This window comes from Phoca vitulina, unplaced genomic scaffold, assembly GCF_004348235.1.
Source record: "Phoca vitulina isolate PV1807 unplaced genomic scaffold, GSC_HSeal_1.0 scaffold29, whole genome shotgun sequence".
In the NCBI taxonomy this organism is placed as follows: domain Eukaryota; kingdom Metazoa; phylum Chordata; class Mammalia; order Carnivora; family Phocidae; genus Phoca; species Phoca vitulina.
The window spans coordinates 14,668,943-14,692,190 of NW_022589732.1; the positions used below are offsets into that span (position 1 = coordinate 14,668,943).

At 38.2% G+C, this 23,248-nt stretch overlaps 1 protein-coding gene across 3 annotated transcripts in view; it reads left to right on the forward strand.

The window, feature by feature from the left end:
• ADK (adenosine kinase) overlaps positions 1-23,248 on the forward strand; it is a 506,764-nt gene that overhangs the window by 35,975 nt on the left and 447,541 nt on the right. For 2 of the 3 annotated variants that reach the window (XM_032423645.1, XM_032423646.1), the window contains exon 2: positions 6,355-6,429. The exons of the other annotated variant lie outside the window; for it this stretch is intronic. In XM_032423645.1, coding sequence (XP_032279536.1) covers positions 6,355-6,429 — 75 coding nt within the window. The remainder of the gene's footprint in view (positions 1-6,354; positions 6,430-23,248) is intronic. 3 annotated transcript variants of the gene reach the window in all.

Here is a 23,248-nt window from a genome sequence, read left to right on the forward strand (position 1 = left end):
TTTGGAACAAAATAGTAATCCCAGTATGCTTACATCTAGTAGAACAAGATCACAATAAATGCTTACTTACGTAGGTTCTTTGCCATTTAAGAAGTGTAATGCTTGTCTTTGTGTGCACTGGCCTGGACACTAGTTTGTATCTGTTTGTATTTAAGGAACTGGTCATTTTGAAGAATTAATGTTTTTAGCAGACTTTTAATTTGTCATATTAGAATGAAGTCATATTAATAATACAATGATGGAGAGCAGTTTAAAGTATTTGCTTTTGGAAATAATTGTATAGTTTTTTAAGTAATCTCTATCCCCAACATGGGACTCAACTCACAACCCCAAGATCAAGACTTGTGTGTTCTACCGACCGAGCCAGTGAGGTGCCCCAAGAAATAATTGTATAATTTTAACATAGATACGTCTTATGTGCTACTTTCCCATTATGTCCCCAGCTCTTAGACTAGCCATTGTTGCTGCAACAGGTTCCACACAGGCTTTGGACAATTACGGCCTAATAGCATTTCTTGTTAGGGCCCATGCTTTGTACTTCTTGTAATGGGAGAGAGTAGTCACTGTATAAATTGTATAAATTCTCTCTCTCTTTTGTCCTTTAGACGGAGATCTCTGAATCACATTTTAAAAGTTTTCCTGAAAAGTTTGAGCCACAGTCACCTGTATTGATGGGATGGAGCAATATCATTTCTCATCATGGCCAACTCAGTAACATCTTCATAGACTTTTACTTTTTCTTGTGTCACTCCCTTATCTCTCACTTCTGCTTTCGGGAATCACTTTTCAAATAAGGGCCTTGTTTATAAGCCCTTGTCTCAGGCTCTGCTTTTGGGAGAACCTAGCCTAAGATACTATTTTATTTCTTTTGAATGTCTTCCTTTTTATTATGTTTTTAATGTATACTTGTTTATTGTTACCTGTTTATCATAAAGTATGAAGCCAAATGGAAGAGATGCATAGGGCAGGTACAATGTGTGGGTTTTCCAACACCACCAAGCAGTTAACTCTATTCTGACACTATCTACATGGAGATAGTGTTAGATGCCACAAGTTAAGGGCTCAGTCCCACAAGACTGTCCCCTCCCACACTTCAGATTCCAGTCACAAGTCCAGTTTATTATCTGTACTTCTTATTTTTTTTTAAGATTTTATTTATTTATTTTAGAGAGTGAGCTGGCATGCGAGTTAGGAGGAGGAGCAGAGGGGGAGGGGAGGGAGGGAGGACAGATCTCAAGCAGACTCCATGCTGAGTAAGGAGTCCAGTGGGGGGCTTGACCTCACGACCCTGACGTCATGACCTGAGCTGAAACCAAGAGTTGGATGCTTAACCAACTCAGCCACCCAGGTGCCCCTATTATCTGTACTTCTGACCAACCAGTTACAGATCAGAGATTCCCATGACCCCCTCCTTGGTTTCAATAATTTGCCAGGGTGGTTCACAGAACTCAGAGAAGCATTTTAGTTAGTAGATTACGGTTTATTGTTGTCAGATAACAAAACTAAAACAATTTGGTAACAGCTTGATGTCCTTTATTCAAAGGAAAACTGCATGGATTCAGGGAGTACAGTGCCTTACAAGCCGTGGAGTACTCCTCCCAAGGGATTTTGGGCAAGAGTGTGTTTTATAGAGTATTAAAAGGGGCAACTTGGGAATGGTGTGATTGACTAGGGTTGCATATCTGACCTTATTTAGAAAGATCAAGGAACAAGGAAATAAGTATAGAGTTGGCTGGTGTAAGGGGAGTAGCTAACCGGATATACTACATTTCTGGTCAATTGGACCATTTACACGAACACAAGTTTAGTTTGCTGATGAGGCACTCTGGGCAGAAGATGGCTCCATCTTGGGCCTAGAAATTTATTTTAACATTATAAAAGGATTTGACTGAGGAACACCCAGAAGGAAGAGATGCATAAGTCAATATGTGGGAAAGGACAGGTGGTTCCATGCTCTGTGGATGAGCCACTTTCACCAAATCTCCACAGATATTCACTTGGAAGCTCTCTAAAACTCATCCTTTTGGGTTTATATGGAGGCTTCATTACAAAGGCACAGTTGATTAAATGGTTGATGATTGAACTAAGTCTCCAGCCCCTATCCCCTCCCTGGAGGTGGGGGTGGGACTGAAAATTCTAATCCTCTAGTCACCTGAGATTCTCCCCGCCCCCCCATCCTTAGGTTACGGTGTTGTTTTCCAAAAGTAGCCTCATTAACATAACAAAACACCTTTATCCCAGTCTTCCAGAAATGCTAAAGTTTTAAGGAGCTCTTTGCCAGGGACCAGGATGAAGGCCAAGTATGCATTTCTTATTCTAAACCACAATATCACAAAATGGTATAGGAGTGGGGAAATGAACTTCCATGGGCAGTGCGACCCTCCCAATAGTTGTGTTCACCAACCTAGAAACTTCTACACCATCTTAATTTATTATGTTTTTAAGATTTATGTTAAAATTTTGATTGGCATCTTCTGTTACATTTATTGAGTTATATTTGGGGAAGTAGTCTACGTGTACAGTTCAAGAATTACAACTTTATAAGTTAAGACACAAAGCAGCATCTATATGTGAATTAGTGGAGTTTATTTAAATATATGGAACTACTATTACCATTTATTGGACATATACAAAGAAAATGGCAAATGTTGGCTGAACATACTTTTTCAAGCCCCCTGTTTCAATAACAGTAGAAGTAAAATCCATATAACCCTCCCCATGGAGGGAAGGAAAAGAAATCCAAGAGATCTGCCTGAGAATAAGTTAAGACTTTATCCTAAGAGGAACTTAATGGAACATGGATTTGTAATGCAAATATTAACAATCTTGTCTATACTACGGCTTTATAATAAAAATGAATTACAAAATAAAGCGGATTCACAAAATGAAATGGAATTTATATCTGTTAGTATTAGAAAATGAATCTGAGATTGGAATCAACAAAATAGCTAACCTACATGTAATTGAAAAGTCCAAAGAGGGTATAGGTTTCAGGTGAAGCTTAATTGGTCCAACAACTTCATCGATGACCCAGTTTCTTTGTTTTTCTGTTCTGCCCTCTGTGATGTCAGATTTATCCCAAAGCAGCCCACCTAGGGACCTCGAGGTACTAAAGGTGGCAGTACCTTCTGCATTTATATCTACTCAGAAGGAAGATAGTTTGTTTGTATGTGAGCACTCCTAAAAAAAAATCTTGGGGTCCATTTTGATTTGACTGGCTTAGGTTACATGCCTATCTCTGATCAATAAGGGTAGAGAAATATATTGTGCTGATTGGTTTTGGCTTTCGTGTGCCTCAAGGTTAAGCTAATCAGACTCTCACAGTCCCATGAACTGGGGTGGATCAATTTCATCTAGATCTCTTGAACGAGGAAATTTGGGGTGAAAGTAGGAGGATGACAAGGAATAGATGACAAGCACACAATTCTAGTTTATTATGAGAATGGCTTCAAATGACCTTAACTGAATTGTAATATTGTTTGGCAATAACAAGGCAAAGGTTATTATTTAGTTTATTAACAAATAATAAAAGAACAAGCTATCAGTTAAATTTTTTCCCAATAATTATTTTTTTTTTAAAGATTTTATTTGTTTGAGAGAGTGAGAGAGAGAGGGAGCATGGCAGGCGGGGAGGGGCAGAGGGAGAAACAGACTCTACGCTGAGCAGGGAGCCTAACGCAGGGCTGCATCCCAGGACCCTAGGATCATGACCTGAGCCAAACGCAGATGCTTAACCAACTGAGCCACCGAGGTGTGCCCCCATCATTATTCTTAATAATATATAAGAAATTACTTCCAGTCTTAAATTTGAGTGATTCAGTCCCAGCATTTTCTTGTTCTTTTTTTTTTTTTTTTTTTAAAGATTTTATTTATTTATTTGACAGCGAGAGACACAGCGAGAGAAGGAACACAAGCAGGGGGAGTGGGAGAGGGAGAAGCAGGCTCCCCGCAGAGCAAGGAGCCCGATGCGGGGCTCGATCCCAGGACCCTGGGATCATGACCTGAGCCGAAGGCAGATGCTTAACAACTGAGCCACCCAGGCGCCCCTCTTGTTCTTTGCGTAAATGTATTCTTGTCCATTTGCATTCAGGAAAAAAAAGGTTTTGCTAGACAAATAAGTTTAGGAATATAAGTTTAAACAGGGTTCTGTGATTCAGTGTGCTCATCTTTTCCCTCATTCTAATTTGACTATAGAAACCTTAAGCCTGGGACGCCTGGGTGGCTCAGATGGTTAAGCATCTGCCTTTGGCTCAGGTCATGATCCCAGAGTCCTGGGACTGAGTACTGCATCAGGCTCCTTACTCAGCAGGGAGGCTGCTGCTTCCCCTGCTTGTGCTCTCTCTCTCTCTCAAATAAAGAAATAAAATCTTAAAAAAAAAAAAAAAAGGCAACCTTAGGCCCAGAGAGGGTATATGACTTATTAATAGTATACTAAATTTTCAAATGGAGTACAATGGAGGTGTTCAAAGGATTGACTTCTGAAAAAGAAATGTCACACTTATAGTCCTTAAAACCAAGAGGGGACAAGTTGGGGTGGAGAGATTGACATGAAGGTAGCAAGATACTTGTGGTGTTAGAAATCTGCCCTATCTTGATTCTGGTGGTAGTTCGATGACTGTATATATTGAACCAAACACTAAAAAATAAAAAAAACTGAATAAAAAGAAACAGCCAGGCATCCCAGTAACACCCCATACTTTTTTTTAAAAATCAAGTTAGAGTTTTTATTGTTTGAGTAACAATACATAAATCAGAGAAGTTTTCTAATAAAATGATCATCAAGTTTTACTGTATCTGCCTGTTGATCCTTTATCTCCTAAGCACTTATTTTCTTTTTCTGTTAAATTTTTATTCTGATTACAAATACAACTTAAGTCTGAATAGATAAATGTATTTTATTTTAACTCTCCCCCATTCAGCTTTCTTTAAAAAGAAAAAAGGGACAAATAACTTTGTATATTCAGCCATAGTTGCCCAGTCTGTGGTTTTATTTTGTTTATTTTTTATTTTTTTAAAGATTTTTATTTATTTATTTGAGAGAGAGAGGGAGAGAGCCCGAGCAGCGGGGGAGGGACAGGGAGAGGGAGAAGCAGACTCTCTGCTGAGCAGAGAGCCTGATGCTGGGCCATCCCAGAACCCTGGGATCATGACCTGAGCCGAAGGCAGTTGCTTAACCAACTGAGCCACCCAGGCGCCCCAAATCTGTTGTTTTAATATGATACTGTAATTCAGTCTTCTAAATCACGATAGACTATAATTATAGGTTATATCCCATTCTCTTAAACTCTGGGGTACCAGTCCTGTTGATATTACTGATCTCCAAATGGTGAGGATAGTAACTGGTATGGAGGCAACTGGAAGAGATCTTCAGCAAACTGGAGATCAGTGGGAAATTACACAGAAGCAAATTTCATTGAAAAACCTAGAAGGATTCCTCCTATCAAGGCTGACTGAACGATGGCCACTGGTCCATTGCTTGCTGTCAGTTGGGCTTCCGTTTAAGGCATCACTTGCGGTGGAGTTCTAGCTTTCCCTTGGTTTTGATCAATACTGTGATCATTGTGAAAACAGACTTCTTCAAAGTTTGTTAAATGTAATTAAAAATTATACCATTTTTGATACGCATTGGGCAGGTCTCACCACAGTCATTCCCAGTTTGTTCAAGGATAGGGCTCTTGGCTGGACTCCTATAGGACTTTCTGCAACCTCCCCAATAACTTTTGTTAGTTCGGTATCTTACTAGCTAGAAAAGAGTTAATTATCTGTCATATTTGTTGAGTATAGAACTTTGTTATGATAGACCCCTTAAATAAAACATTTAAATTAATTAGCTTCAGTGATTAGCTGTTGAATATTATGGAAAAAGATCACAGGATCTGGTTTCCTCTATTTCATCCAATTTAAAAGTCATCATCCTTTTTATTTATTTATTTATTTTTTATTTTTTAAAGATTTTTATTTATTTATTTGACAGAGAGAGAGGGAACACAAGCAGGGGGAGTGGGAGTGGGAGAAGCAGGCTTCCCGCTGAGCAGGGAGCCTGATGCGGGGCTTGATACGGGGCTCGATCCCAGAACCTGGGGATCATGACCTGAGCGGAAGGCAGACACTTAACGACTGAGCCACTCAGGCGCCCCAGTCATCATCCTTTCTAAATGGCTTGTGCTACTCTAAAATGCTACCTGAAATGTAAAAGGCAAATCAAAGGTTTAATAAACTAGTATGTTATGTTTATTTTCAAGGTAAAATGAAGATATTTATTTTTATATTTGTATGCATTTTAACATCAACTTACTTTCAGAAGTATTTCTAATTTATGCTTGCATTTTTGTGTTGTTTTTTTTTTTTTTTTAGTGAAAATATTCTCTTTGGAATGGGAAATCCTCTTCTTGACATCACTGCTGTAGTGGATAAGGATTTCCTTGATAAGTAAGTATTAAATTCTTCATATGTACTATGTGAAACTTATTATTTTTTTTAAGATTTTATTTATTTGACAGAGCACAGGCAGGGGGAGAGTGGCAGGCAGAGGGAGAGGGAGAAGCAGGCTCCCCGCTGAGCAGGGAGCCCGATGTGGGGCTCGATCCCAGGACCCTGGGATCATGACCTGAGCTGAAGGCAGTTGCTTAACCGACTGAGCCATCCACACGCCCCACTATGTGAACCTTATATCTAAAGAAAAACTAGTGAAAACTTTGTACTTCAGCACCTTCAGTTGGAGGAAAACTCAGGAAATTTAAACTCATTAATAGCAAGTTGCACTATCATTATTTGTTGAGTAATTGACCACAATTTTCCCTGGGACATTTGTTCAATCCTATCGCTTGTTTCACTTGAAATTTAGTTTTTATTCTGTGCAAGGAAGAAGTATATATGATTTACCTAATGATTTAATTCCCAAATTTTTAAATTGCTGTCAGTGAACTACATCTGTTGTGGTACTATAACATAAATGGGAGAAAAAATAGGATTAGAGAGGATAAGAAGAATATGCAGGACATAATTCAGAGGCCAGGAATCTATATTACTTCTCCCTTAATAGTAACTTTGGATGTTTTTAACTTAGCTGAGAATTCAGTTTGTGTTTATTTTTCTGGTTGTCTGACACCATTTGGTACAAGGAAAAAATTGAGTAGTAAAAAAAGGATTAATGATGAGAAAGCAAGTTCTGTGCCCAAGGGCAGCCACTTTAAAAAAAAAAAAAATGAGGTAAAGTTCACTTAAAATTTATAATTTTAACAATTTTAAAGTGTGTAATTCAGTGAGTGCCAGTACATTTGCAGTGTTGTACAGTGTTGTACAGCCATCACCTCTGTCTAATTCCAGGACATTTTCGTCACCCCAGAAAGAAAACTGTACCCGATAAGCAGTCATTTCACTGTCCCTGCCTGCCCTTCCCTATCTCTGCCCTGTGCCCTGGTCTCCTGGGAGCCACCATTCTCCTTTCTGTTTCTGTGGATTTGCTTATTCTGGACATTTTATTTCATATAAATGGAAACATATAGTATGTGACCTTTTGTGTCTGTCTTATTTCACTTAGCATGATGTTATAATGTTTTTCAAGGTTCATCCAAGCTGTAGCATGTGTCAGTACTTTATTCCTTTTATGGCAGAATGATATTCCATTGTGTGTGTGTGTGGGTATATATATATATGGAATATATATATATATATATATACCCACACACATACTTTATCCTTTCATTGATTGATGGACATTTAGGTTGTTTCCTTTTCTGGCTCTTGTGAATCAAGCTTCTGTGAACATTTGTGTACGAGTTTTGTGTGGACATATGTTTTTATTTCTCTAAGATACATACATTGGAGTGGAATTGACGAGTATGGTAGTTATTTGTTGAACTTTTTGAGGAACTACCTAACTTGTCTACACTGGTTGCACCCTTTTGCATTCCTACCAGTGTTATATGTGAATTCCATTTTCTTGCCAAAACTTGTTCTGTTCTTTTCTTTTATTTATTCACTTATTTTTAAAGATTGTATTTTGGGGGGCTGCCTGGCTGGCTTGGTCGGTGGAGCCTGCGACTCTTGAGCTCAGGGTTGTAGGTTTGAGCCCCACGTTGGGTGTAGAGATTATTTAAAAAATAAAATCTTTTTTGATAGTTTCCTTTGATGCACAAAAGTTTATCTATTTTTTCTTTTGTTGCTTGTGGTTTTGCTGTCGTATCCGAGAATTTATTTTAAATCCAAGGTCACAAAGATTCATGAGTATGTTTTATTCTAAGAGTTTTATAGTTTTAGCACTTAAATTTAGGTGTTTGATCTGTTTTAATTTTTTTTTTTTAAGATTTTATTTATTTATTTGAGAGAGACATAGCGAGAGAGGGAACACAAGCAGGGGGGTAGTGAGAGAGGGAGAAGCAGGCCTCCCGCCGAGCAGGGATCCCGATGTGGGGCTCAATCCTAGGACCCTGGGTCCATGACCTGAGCCGAAGGCAGACACTTAACGACTGAGCCACCCCGGCGCCCCGATCTGTTTTAATTTTTGTATAAGATGCATGTTAAAGGTTCTGTTGATTCTTTTGCATGGAAATCTGGTTGTCCCAGCATCATTTCTTTTTTTTTTTTTTTTAAATTTTTTAAAGATTTTATTTATTTATTTGACAGAGAGAGACACAGCGAGAGAGAGAACACAAGCAGGGGGAGTGGGAGAGGGAGAAGCAGGCTTCCCGCGGAGCAGGGAGCCTGATGCGGGGCTCGATCCCAGGGCCCTGGGATCATGACCTGAGCCGAAGGCAGACACTTAACGACTGAGCCACCCAGGCGCTCTCCAGCATCATTTCTTGAAGAGACTATTTCTTTTCCCATTGAATGCTCTTGGTACTCTTTTTTTTTAAAGACTTTATTTATTTGACAGAGAGAGAGAGACAGCGAGAGAGAACACAAGCAAGGGGAGTGGGAGAGAGAGAAGCAGGCTTCCCACTGAGCAGGGAGCCCGATGCGGGGCTCGATCCCAGGACCCTGAGATCATGACCTGAGCCGAAGGCAGACGCGTAACAACTGAGCCACCCAGGTGCCCCTACTCTTGGTACTCTTGATGAAAATCAGTTGCACATAGACTTGTGGGTTAATTTCTGGATCCCCAATTCTATTCCATTGATCTGTAGGTCTGTCCTTTAGCCAGTACCACATTGTTTTGATTATTGTAGCATTGTAGGAAGTTTTGAAGTAGTTAGGTTAGGGAAAAGCCTACTAATAAGTAACATAACACTTAATGGTGAAAGACTGAATGATTTCCCCTAAGATTAGGAACAATTCAAGGATGTTGACTCTTACCATTTCAAAATGTATGCAGTGGTCCTAAAGATTCTAATTGGGGCAATCAGGAAAGAAGAAATAAAAGACATGTAGAATATTTAATGAAATCTACAAAAAGCTACTACTGAGTTCAAGAACGATTGTAAAGCTAATAATTTTCAGTTATCAATTTTACAGTAAAATTTTATAATCAAATTTACAGTAGCCAAAATGGTGATACCACCATAAACATATTATTGGCATAGAATAAAAAATCTGGAAAAAGACCCACATGCAAATGGACAACTGATTTTTGACAAAGGTACAAGGCAGTTCAGTAGAGAAAGGATTGTCTCTTGAAGACCTGGTGCTGGAACAATTGAATATCCACATGCAAAAAACCCCAACTTGGATCCATATTTTGCACCATATATAAAATTAACTGATAAAACTAAATGTCAAACCTAAAACTATAAAACTTCTGGATGATAACACAGGAGAAAATCTTTTTTTTATTTTTTTATTTTTTTATTGTTATGTTAATCCCCATACATTACATCATTAGTTTTAGATATAGTGTTCCATGATTCATTGTTTGTGCATAACACCCAGTGCTCCATGCAGAACGTGCCCTCCTCAATACCCATCACCAGGCTAACCCATCCTCCCACCCCCCTCCCCTCTAGAACCCTCAGTTTGTTTTTCAGAGTCCATCATTTCTCATGGTTCTTCTCCCCCTCCGATTTCCCCCCCTTCATTCTTCCCCTCCTGCTACATTCTTCTTTTTTTCTTTCTTAACATATATTGCATTATTTGTTTCAGAGGTACAGATCTGAGATTCAACAGTCTTGCACAATTCACAGCGCTTACCAGAACGCATACCCTCCCCAGTGTCCATCACCCAGTCACCCCATCCCTCCCACCCCACCCCCCACTCCAGCTACCCTCAGTTTGTTTCCTGAGATTAAGAATTCCTCATATCAGTGAGGTCATATGATACATGTCTTTCTCTGTTTGACTTATTTCACTCAGCATAATACCCTCCAGTTCCATCCACGTCGTTGCAAATGGCAAGATCTCATTCCTTTTGTTGGCTGCATAATATTCCATTGTATATATATACCACATCTTCTTTATCCATTCATCTGTTGATGGACATCTTGGCTCTTTCCACAGTTTGGCTATTGTGGACATTGCTGCTATAAACATCGGGGTGCACGTACCCTTTCGGGTCCCTACTTTTGTATCTTTGGGGTAAATACCCAGGAGTGCAATTGCTGGATCATATGGTAGCTCTATTTTCAACTTTTTGAGGAACCTCCATACTGTTTTCCAGAGTGGCTGCACCAGCTTGCATTCCCACCAACAGTGTAGGAGGGTTCCCCTTTCACACAGGAGAAAATCTTTCTGACTATGGTTTAAGCCATGATTTCTTATATATAACACCAGGAGCATGTTCTATAAAAGAAAAAATTGATGATTTGGACTTCATGTAAATGAAAAATTTCTGCTACTGGAAAGGCACTGTTATGGGAATGAAAGGACAAACCACAGGCTGGGAGAAAATCTTTGCAAAGCATATGTCTCACAAAGGACCACTGATCAGAATATATAAAGAACTCTCAAAACTCAATCAGAAAAGAAACAACCAAATTAAAAAATGTGCAAGAGATATGTCATATATGGATGACAAGCACATGAAAAGATACTCAACCTCTTTTTGTATTAGGGAAATGCAAAATAAAGCTGTGGTGAAATACTACCACAGATTTGTTAGAACGGCTAAAATTTTATAATTGAGCATACCAGGTGTTGACCAGGATGTAGAGAAACTGGAACCTTCTACTCAGGAGAATGTAAAAAGCTGCAATGATTTCGATAGTCTTAAAAAGTTAAATGTACATCAACTATTTGATCCAGCCGTTCTGTTCTTAAGTATTTATCCAACTGAAGTGACAGCATATGTCCATATAGAAACCTATTCACTAATGTTCATGGTAACTTTGTTTTTAATAGCCAAAATCTGGACGTTACCTAAATATCAGCAGGTGACTCATTAAGCTGATTGTTCACCCATACAGTGGAATACTAGTCAGAAATGAAAAAAGAATGGAGTATTGACTGGATGAAACTCAGAATAGTTGTGTTGTGTTCATTGAAAGAAGCCAGACAAAAAAGAGTACTGTATGATTCCATTTATATGAGATTATAGAAAATGCAATTTAATCTGTAGTGATAGAGAAAGCAGATCATTTGTTTCATATGCATGGGACAGGGTGTGGTGGAAATGGGAAGGAGAGATTATAAGGGATATGTTCATTATCTTGATTTTGTGATCATTTCATGAATATAGATATGTATCAAAACTTATTAAAATATATATGGTGTATTATATGTCAGTTATACCTCAGAGCTTTATAAACAAAACAATAATATAAAAATAAAATCAATTGAATGTGAATTCATGAGCCTGAAGCTAGAGCTCCTTCATTTGCTTAGTGTGAGATGTTTTGTTCAGGAAATCAACTTATTAATAGTCACTATTTTAAAAAATGGCATATAAAAATACAAAGAGAAAGTAAGAAATTTGAAATTTTATAAGGTGTGTGTAACCAGTGTTACTATTTTGATGAACATGCCTCCAAACATCTCTTAGGCATATACAACCTAGAGGTATGTGTTTGTGTTTCTGAGTTAATACTATGTATAGTCTTAGGTAATTTGCTTTTTTCTTACTCTACACTATATTTTGGATATTTGTTTTTATTTTTTTTATTTTTATTTTTTAAAGATTTTATTTATTTATTTGACAGAGACAGCGAGAGAGGGAACACAAGCAGGGGGAGTGGGAAAGGGAGAAGCAGGCTTCCCGCAGAGCAGGGAGCCAGATGCGAGGCTCGATCCCAGGACCCTGAGATCATGACCCGAGCCGAAGGCAGACGCTTAACGACTGAGCCACCGAGGCGCCCCTGTTTTTATTTTTATTTATTTATTTTAGATTTTTCATTTTGTTTTTAACTTCTCTCTACACCCAGGATGGGGCTCAAACTCACAACCCTGAGATCAAGAATTGCATGCTCCACCAACTTAGCCAGCCAGGCGCCCCTGGATATTTGTTTTTAAAAGTTCATGCAAATGTGAGCAGATTATGATCTGGCAGCTGTGTGCTAATACAGGGAGCTCAGGTAGCTTCTTTGTTTCATTAGCAGCTGATCCTGAATGGCCAGCTGAAGCTTAATATTTTTATTTTGGGAGGGTTTTTATTTTTATTATTATTTTTAGATAAATCTCTTTTTTAAAATATTTTATTTATTTATTTGACAGAGAGAGACAGCGAGAGAGGGAACACAAGCAGGGGGAGTGGGAGAGGGAGAAGCAGGCTCCCCACTGAGCGGGAAGCCTGATGCGGGACTTGATCCCAGGACCTTGGGAACATGACCAGAGCCGAAGGCAGACGCTTAACGACTGAGCCACCCAGGCGCCCCAGGAGGGTTTTTATTTTTAACCTTGATTTTTGAATTAGTACTTGGAGATAAAAAGTAAGTTTTTGGACCCTAATCATAAATGTAGAGACTTCCCTATTCTTACATCCCTGATCATTTTTTTCCAAAATATACGTTGAAAGTGTTGCTTATTATTTCAGTAGACTATGTTTAATTTACATTTCAGACCATGTTTAGTTAAGTATTTTTTACATTCGAATTGTGTAAATACAAATTTTCTAGGGATAGGTACGAAGCAAATGAAATATATATTTATTAGTATTTTACACTATGAAAATGAGTTAACCATCAAAATTTTTTGGATAAGTTTTCTGATTCTGATTTTTAAGAAAACTTTCTGGCGTTTTCAATAAGAAAAAATACTTATCAGTGTACAACTAGTGCTAGTTAAAAAGTAAACTAGTACTGAAGGTTTTTAAGGGATAATGTTAGTCCTTTGCTGCATCTTCCACCTCTCCCCTTGCTTTTTCCCTATCCTCCGTAAGTGCTGTTTTTCCAAAAGAAACCATTTTTAATTCTGCTAGTTGTTTTTTTCTTGGTATCTGGTTGTTTCTAAATAATACAGTAATATTGCTATGTGCGATTTTGATAAGGATGGTTGATTGGAGAAGCAAATGATAAATGTTCCTTTAATGTAGGGAAAGGATACAAGATCATGATTCTATTAGGATGCTTTCCAGAACACAGCATTCTGCTGGAGGGGCACACTTGATCTTCAGGTTCCTGCAGGAAGAGATAACCTAATCATGTTCATGTTCCTGACGATAGTGGAGAGGATTTCCTCGGGCCTTCTGAGAACTTTGCTTTTGCCATTCTTATTACCAGGATTTTTATAGTCTCTTGATGTTTAATTGTTGAAGAGTCTCTGATAACTTACCTCCTTGCTGGCCAGGTTCTAGTAATTGGTAAAAAGTGGTATACATTTCTGAATGTTTACTGTGACACTAGGTGAATTGAAGGTTAATTTTTCATGAGAACCATCTGTCTAGCAGTCCCAAGCTTAGGGACTGTTTGAGGTCTATATTACTAGGTATTTCTTGGGTCTGGCAGTTTTTATTTATTTATTAAAAATTTAAAAAATTTTATTTATTTTTTTAAAACTCTACCCCCAAGGTGGGTCTCCAGCTCACGACCCTGAGATCAAGGGTCATATGTTCTACCTACCGTTTTAGCCAGCTAGAAGCCCCTTGGGTTTGTCAGTCTTAGATATTGTGTATTGACTCCCTATTGTGATAGTTTGTGAAAGCTTTAGCTTTCTTTCACCTACCACCATTTCCTCGTCATCTTAGCCATATTATGAAATTATGTTAAATCAATAATCATTGTGAACAAAATTGTGGACTGTGATTACTTACAAAGCTTTTTGTTTTTCTTCCAGTAACTTATTGTATCTTGTATTCATTTGCACCATTTTCTGTACACTTACTTGGTCTATTAAATCTGTCACGTGCCTATTAACCTCTTCCCTCCCCCTCTGACTCCTCATTTCTCAAATCAGTAAGTCTGTCAACCTCTTTTTCTCTGATGGACCTCCCTTTTAGAGTTTTCCATTTTTGTGCCCCAAACTGAACTGGTTGCTGTGGTAAGACTTTTTTTTTGTTTTTTAAACAGGAGTTTTCCTTGAACTTCGCTGAGTCTTCTTCCTATACCTCATATTGTCTTAATTGGTTTCGTGTGTGTGTGTGTGTGTGTGTGTGTGTAGCATAGCCTCAGTAGCTTCCTAAGAGAAAGAGTGCATCAGTAAACATATAGTACATTTTTTTTAATCCTTGCATATGTGTGATGATCTTTAAAAATTTTTTTCCTTGGGCGCCTGGGTGGCTCAGTCGTTAAGCATCTGCCTTCAGCTCAGGTCATGATCCCAGGGTCCTGGGATCCTGGGATCGAGCCCCGCATCCCCAAATCGGGCTCCCTGCTCAGCGGGAAGCCTGCTTCTCCCTCTCCTACTTCCCCTGCTTGTGTTCCTGCTCTCACTATCTCTCTCTGTCAAATAAATAAATAAAAGCTTAAAAAAATTTTTTTTTTCCTTCACACCTCATTGATTGGTTAGATAGGGTTTTCTTTGCGGTTTTTGAAGGCATGTAGTACATCAAATGTGTCTCCTTCCTTTGTAGATCACCAGTCTTTTTCTCTGTGGAAGCTTTTAGTGTTGTTGTTTTTTGTTTTGTCTCTTTTCTTGCTGTTAGTAAATTATTATTATGTAGCATTTTATTCTTGTGTTATGGATATAGTTTTTTTTTCCTGTCTAAGCATATTAATTAGAGATGGTTTTGTTTTTTGAAGGTTTATCTTCTGTTTCCTGCTTTATCTCAGTTTTTTGTGGATTGCTCTTTTCTGATTGTTTATTGTAGTCTTTCTCCTTCACAGTGGAGACTTTCCTCCAATATTAGGTGATCTTTGGCCATCTATTCGTATTTAAGGGTTAACCGTTAAAAAGTTCATTGCATTTATTTGTATAGGAATAAGAAAAAATACGAAAGGATATGTTGTAAACAGTAACAGTTGTGGGAGGGTAGATTGGCTAGGGTAGGTACTTTTATTTCAACATTCTGTACAGTTTAAGATTTTTATAACAATCCTGAATTGTTTTTTATAATTTCTTAAGCATTTGGGGTACCTGGGTGGCTCAGTTGGCTAAGTGTCTGACTTTAGCTCAGGTGATGATCTCAGGGTCCTGGAATCGGCAGGCTCCCCACTCAGCGCTGAGTCTGCTTGTCCTTCTGCCCTTCCCTCTGCTTGTACTCTCTCTCAAATAAATAAATCTTAAAAAAAAATAGCTTTAATAAAGTTATTTATTGCTGTGTAACATGTTACCCCCAAAGTTGGCTGCTTAAAGTAACAAACATTTAGTGTCTCTCATAGTTTGTGAGGGTCAGGAATTGGAGAGTGTGGTGTAGCTGGGTGGTTCTTCCTTAGGGTCTTTGATCACGTTGCAGTCTCTTGGCCAGGGAGGCAGTCATTTCAGGGCTCAACTGTGGCTGGAGGATTTGCTTCCCAGCTGACTCATTATTGGCTGGCCTCAGTTTCTTAAGAGCTTTTGAACTGAGGGCCTCAGTTCCTCATCTCATGGACCAACACATGATTTGAGAGAGAGAATCATTTTCCCTAGATGGAAACTATCTCTTTTATAACCTAATCTTAGAAGTGACATGCTGTCACTTTTGCCATATGCTATTGGTCATACAGACCAAACCTGGTATAATGGGGGAGGGCACTACACATGGATATGAAAAACAAGAAGCAGGGATCCTTGGCGGGAGAGAGGAGGGCAGAGGACACCCTGTGATAGGCAGCCTCCAGGATGGCTCCCATTGATCCCCTCCTCCTGATATTCCCTTGAGTGGTCTCCTCCCACATTGTACCAGGGCTGAACTACATAAGGAATGGCATACAGCAGAAGTGTGATGATATGCTACTTGACAGATTAGGTTGTAAAAGACTGTGGTTTCCATCTTGGGTGTTCTCTGACTTGTTTGTGCACACACTTTTCTCTTTCTTTCTTTTGAATTACTCATTCTGGGGGAAGTTAGCTGCCATGTCTTGACAATTGAGCACCCTACAGAGAGAGCAACGTGGCTGGAGATGAGAGGTCTCTGCTCTACAGCCAGTGGGGAATGGAGACCTGCCAGCGGCTATGTACACGAGCTTAGAAGTGGATTCTCCATCCTCTTTTGAGCCCTGAGATGACTTGCAGCTCTAGCTGACAGCTTGAGTGTACCCTCATGAGAGACCTGGAGCCAGAATCAGTTAGCTAAGTCACTCCTGGATTCCTGACCCTTCAGAACTGTGTGGGATGATGAGTAGTGTTTTAATCTGCCACGTTTTTTTTTTTTTAAAAGCATTTTTTAAAAGTTTTATTTATTTATTTGAGAGAGCGAGAGCGAGCATAAGCAGGGACAACAGGCAGAGGGAGAGAGAGAAGCAGGCTTCCTGCTGAGCAGGGAGCCTGACAGGGGACTCGATCCCAGGACCCTGAGATCATGACCTGAGCCAAAGGCAAGATGCTTAACCTACCGAGCCTCCAGGAGTCACTCAGGAACCCCCTTTTTAAACTTTTTTTAAAAAAAGATTTTATTTTTATTTATTCATTTATTTGAGAGAGAGCGTGCTTGAGCGGGTGTTGGGGGGCAGGTAGGGCAGGGCTGACGGAGAGAATCTCAGGCAGACTCTATGCAGAGCCCAGAATGGGGCTTAATTCTGTAACCCTGAGATCATGACCTGAGTCAAGATCAAGAGTTGGATACTTAACCGACTGAGCTACCCAGGTGCCCCTAATCTGCCAAGTTTTGGGTGAATTTGTTACATAGCCAAAGAACACTAATAAATAAAGCAAAAAAAAAAAAATTTTTTTTTCAAATACACACACACACACACACACACACACACACACACACGGACCACGCCCCACATTCAAAACCTCATTGAAAGGTTGGTATACATAGGTTGGGCTTGTTGACTCAGACTTTGTTGTGGCTTGATTATACTTGATTTATACTAAAAGCGTTTTTAGGGGGTGACCCCTAAATTAATATCTGGAAGGCTATTCTCTGAGTCTGTTCAATTTCTTCACAGAAAAGTCTTCCAAGCCTGGCTGCTTTACTCCTAGAGTTGGACAGGGTAAAAGGGCTAAAGGTACCATAATAAAGCAGATGGTTTGATCTGTCCCTCCCTATCTTTCCTGTTTTGCCTGTTGTCTCTTAGTTAAGAGATGCTTCTGTTTGATTTCTTCAGAGAATAAATCTCTAATTTATTTTAGGAATTGTAAGTTGTTTTGGTGAGATGGTAGTCTGTTTCTCTAGTTTTAGCTCCATGTCTTACCCATTTCCTCTGAGACTTAGGGCTTCTCCTGGTAGATAGACAAGGCTTGCCTTTCATATATATATATATATATATATATATATATATATATTGCTTCTATCAGTTGCAATTGAGATTTTAATTTTTTCAGCTCAGCTAAGTTCCTCATTCGCTTTCATTTTTTTTCTTTTGTTTTCTTTTTTTTTAAAGATTTTATTTTTTAAGTAATCTCTATACCCAGTGTAGGGCTTGAACTCACAACCCTAGGATCAAGAGTCTCATGCTGTACTGACTGAGGCAGCCAGGCCCCCTTGCTCTCCTTTTTCTAAAGATTGGTAGAAACCTCATGGCCATTAATGCTTATATTACTATTCTTTTAGATCCTGTAGATCTTTACCTTTTTTTTTTTTTGTACCTTTATTATTATTTTAACAGAGTTTTGGAAGTCAGAATAGATAGTCTTTCTGCCATGTTTAAGTGGAAGTCCAAGGGGTGTATGTGTGTTTGTGTGTGTGTAATATTTCACAATTATTATACGTATGGTAGCAGGAAATATATAACTACAGATTCATAGAATTTTTGAGATGGATTGGAATTTGGAGATAACTTAATCTCTTTACTCATTTTACAACCAAGGAACAGGCTCAGAGAAGTTCCCTGTTTTGCCCATGATTATAGTTAGCAGTATAAGCCTAAGATGGAATCCATATCTCTTGACCCTTATTCATTTCCTTTTCCACCATGTCACATTAACTACCTTTACTTCTTAACTAGATTATTAAATTATAATTTGTTTTAATTGATAATTAAAACATATTATATGAATTAATAACTACATGCCAGGTTTTGTGAATTTTAAGTGAGTAGGCCTGGTTTCTACCTCGTAGAGCAATCACTGGATAAATAAATGATTATTTAGGGTGCCTGGGTGGCTCAGTCGGTTAAGCGTCTGCCTTCAGCTCAGGTCATGATCCCCGGGTCCTGGGATCGAGTCCCGCATCGGGCTCCCTGCTCAGTGGGGAGCCTGCCTCTCTCTCTCTCTCTTTCTCTCTCTGTCTCTCTGTGTCTCATGAATAAATAAATAAAATCTTTTAAATAAATAAATAAATAAATGATTATTTAAATAAATGATTATTTACTTTTCTTAGGTTCAAATCGTTTTTTTTGTTGTTGTTGATTGCTGGCTTTATTCCCTAAGTATTTAATAATGTATATAATTTATGTGATCTTATAATTTCTCAAACAAGCAGCGTATAGAATAAAAGACAGCTTTTTTTCCTTTAATTTACAGTTTCCTTTGATTTCTTAGCTCTCATTTACTTATTCTCTTCTGCTTCCTGCTTCCTAATTTCTTATTGAATGGAAGCTCAGGTTTGTTTTTTGTTTTAATTTGTTTTTGAGAGAGCGAGCGTGAGCGTGAGCGGGGGGGAGGGGCAGAGGGAGAGCTCTGTGCTCAGCACCCAGCCTGATACAGGCCTGGATGCCACCACCCTGAGATCCCAACCTGAGCCGAAATCAAGATTCGGCCGCTTAACTGACTGCACCACCCAGGAGCCCCCATACTAGGTTTATAATTAAATATCCATAGTATAAGCCTTGCATGCAGGGTTTAGAAGCATTGTTGGGGAGAGACACAATTAGGGAAAATATCTTAGTAAATCTGTTATATAGACAGTAAACTCTTGGTGTAAAGGAAATACACTGTATTTTTGGTACATGATAGCATAGTGCTGGGTACATGTTAGGTACTTGGGAAATAGCATCTGCCTGAAAAAAAATTTTTATGGAAAGTCCTTTTTAAAGTGGGATTTTAGGGGTGCCTGGGTAGCTCAGTTGGTTAAGCGGCCAACTCGGTTATGATCTCAGTGTCATGAGATTGAGCCCCACCTCAGGCTCCATGCTCAGCCGGGAGTCTGCCTAAGATTCTTCCTCTTCCTCCTTCTGCCCCAACCCCTGTGTATGCCCCCCACTTTTTCTCTCTCTCTCTCAAATCTTTAAAAAGCAATAAAGTGGGATTTTAAGTGTTCGTTATTTAAAGTTAATGAGGAAATTGATACTTTCTTTTTTTTGCCTTTAGATATATTTTTCATATAATGTGTTTGTCCAGCTTTCAGAGCAGTTTTTTAAAGAATCAGAACCATCATATGCTAATGATCTTTGCACGTTGGACTGAGCACCACAAAGAGTTGAATCTAGAGAAGGGCCATGGACGATCCATCTGAAAAACATTTAAGAGTATAGAGAAAAAGAGTATAGAGAAAAATAAGAATATAATAAATTTTAAGAATTATTATCTGATAAAAATAACATTTATTCAGCATGTAGTAGGTGTATATGGTATCAGTTTAGTCCTCTTGACAACTTTATGAGGTAGGTATTGCTAAAAGAATAATTTAGATCTTAAGAAATTTGTTCATGTCCAAAAAACACATAAGTCATTGTACAGAGATTTGAAATACAGGTTTGTTTTAATTGTAAAATCTGTATTCATTATTTTCTGCTATCTTACTATGGAAGTATTAATTTGGAAGTGAAAAATTCAATTATATGTCCAGATTTTTTTTGGTGTAAATTATGGTAGATATGTAAAAGTTTATAAATAAACTCAGTGAAATTGTGTTTTCCTTCAGTAGTGTATAGGTGAGAAAAATGTGTGTAAAATTAGCTCTAAAAATTGTTAATATTTTTTTTTTTTTAAGAGCGAGAGCATGAGAGAGAGCTGAGAGAGAGAGAGAGCACAAATAGGGGCAAGGGTTAGAGGGAGAAGCAGACTCCCCACTGAGCATAGAGCCCAATGCAGGACTCGATCCCAGGACCCTGGGATCATGACTGAGCCAAGGCAGACTCTTAAGCGACTGAGCCACCTAGGTGCCCTAATATTTAGTTTTATTTAGTGCATTAGAGTAGATTATAAGTCCTGTGTGAGAGATTGAAACACTCAACAATTCTCTTCTTGACTAAGTTTCAAAAACAATGCACTTCTTGTGTTGAGAGTTGGCATGTTGCCTACAATTGATTTGTTTCTGGAATAGAATAAGCGTTGCCATCATTCTGAAATAACAATTCGATAATTATTTGTACTTAAAAATTAAACTTCTTCTAGAATATCCTGTTGTTTATTTAAAGTTTATAAAGCCAGTTTTCTCCCCTGGAATAAAAAAAATATAGGATCTTTATCTAACTGAAAGAAAAGCAGAATTAAGTTAGTCAGTTTTGATGTGTCCAATTTGCCAAAATATAATAACTGAAAATAAGTAGGAAACGAGGCAGGAAGTAGGCTATTGAAAATAATATTTTCTAGCATATTGAAGGGACACATTGGGTGTGAGGGGAGGATAAAATGTGGAACATAGAAATACTTCCAGATGAGTGTTGACCTAATTATGGAGAGTAAAGGAAGAAGTATATTCAAAGGGAAGCAAAGGAATATATGACAGGTTTGGATTTTTCCTGACACTAGATAAATGCCACGGAAGTAAGAGGTATGAAGAGAATTAATGACATGGTAATTGGGAAGTAAAAATCATCACTAGAAATGAAAATAGTTTTAAGAAGGGAGGTTAGAGTGGTTGAGGAAATATGTTTTTCTTATCAATCTAAATCTTTAATAATGCAGTCTGTACAAACCTTAGGTAGGTCTTAATTAATGTAAGCATGAATGAAAGACATTACTTAATATTCACTCCAAAAATACTCAAGGTCGTAATGGTTGGTTGTAAATTTCAGTGCTGATTATTCAATACCAGAAATGTACAACTGGATTATTTGTATAAATCAAGATGAATTATTTCAATAAATGAATGTATATTAGGTTTGAAGTAAAACAATATTTGGAGTGTCAAGTGATACTCCATATGTAAGGTTAAAAGCTGTAATTCTTTTGCTTTAAAACTAATTATGAAATGCTCTGACACTTTTGTAGTTATTTCTTTATAAAGCTATTTTGAAATATTTTCTTGTAGAAGTTTTAACATTGATTTGTATATTTAGGTCTTCAATTGACTTGAATTGATTTTTTGTTTATGATGTAAATTAGGGATCCAGTTATATATATTTTTTCCTCTTAAGGGAAATCAACTGTTATATCACTGTATTGTGGATAGTCCGTTCTTTACCCACTGATCTGCAATGCCAATTTTTATTTATCTATTTTATTTATCCCAATTCTTTTTCCGCTCGTCTGTTTGTCCTTGAACTAATGCAGCTCTGTCTTTATTTTGTTACTACAGCTTTATAATAAATCTTGATGTTTGGTAGGGCAAGTCCCTACACTTTGTTCTTTTTTTTTTTTTTTGAAGATTTTATTTGGGGCGCCTGGGTGGCTCAAATAGTTGGGCGTCTGCCTTCGGCTCAGGTCATGATCCCAGGGTCCTGGGATGGAGTCCCGCATTGGGCTCCCTGCTGGGTGGGGAGCCTGCTTCTTCCTCTGCCTCTGCCTCTCTCTCTCTCTCTCTCTCTGACTCTCATGAATAAATAAATAAAACATTAAAAAAAAAAAGATTTTATTTATTATTATTATTTTTTAAAGATTTTATTTATTTATTTGAGAGAGAGAGAGTGAGAGAGAACATGAGAGGGGAGAGGGTCAGAGGGAGAAGCAGACTCCCCACTGAGCAGGGAGCCCGATGTGGGACTCTATCCTAGGATTCCAGGATCATGACCTGAGCTGAAGGCAGTTGCTTAACCAACTGAGCCACCCAGGCGCCCGGATTTTATTTATTTATTTGACAGAGAGAGACACAGTGAGAGAGGAAACACAAGCAGGGGGAGTGGGAGAAGGAGAAGCAGGCTTCCCGCTGAGCAGGGAGTCGGATGCGGGGCTCGATCCCAGGACCCTGGGATTATGACCTGAGCCGAAGGCGACGCCTAACGACTGAGCTACCCAGGCGCCCCTATCAATTATTTTTAAAAATAAAAACATAAGAAAAAAATTTAATACAAAGAGCATAGTTCTGTTTGTTTTAAGTGTAAATCTGGTTTAATTCTGTTTCTTCAGCCTTCTGTAATTGAGTTATAATTCTCATTTAGTTTACTAATGAGAATTTAAAATATTATTTTCATAAACCTTGTAACTTTTTGCTATTATTTTCATTCTAACCCTGTGGTTTACCCTTTAATCTGTTTCTTTGTAAGCCTCTTAAATTTCAGCCGTAGTCTGAAACAGTGCTGTGGTGATTAACACTTTTGGCCTCCCCTTTTTTTCCTTTTGAATATATTTTGATATGTTTACTTTTTAATTGCTAGGACTAATTAAACATGTTGTTTAAAATCTTGCCACACCCATACTGTCTATCTGATTGAATCTGCTAATTCTATAAAACTTTGCATGCTACTATTAGGATTCTATGGACCATATGGTAATATTTATAGATTTCTTGAAATTTTACTTGTTTAGTTCTCAGAGGGCAATCTTAGTTGCAAGTATTTATGGAATATTTTATTGTCATCCTGCTATGTAGCAAGTCTTAGCTTGGCATTAACTCTTTGTGTGACGCTGGGTTTGCCATTTCATTTATGACTGGGCTGTTTCTGGACTTCACAGTATCTTCAAGGACCTTCCTAGGTCTGAAATTTTATGTTATGCTAATCTTCAAGGAAAGCACATTTGAGTAAATAATGATTATTTCAGTCTCAAGGCCCAACCTTTATTACTGTTAGTTGCACACTGCTGCTGTTCTAGCATATCTTAATGG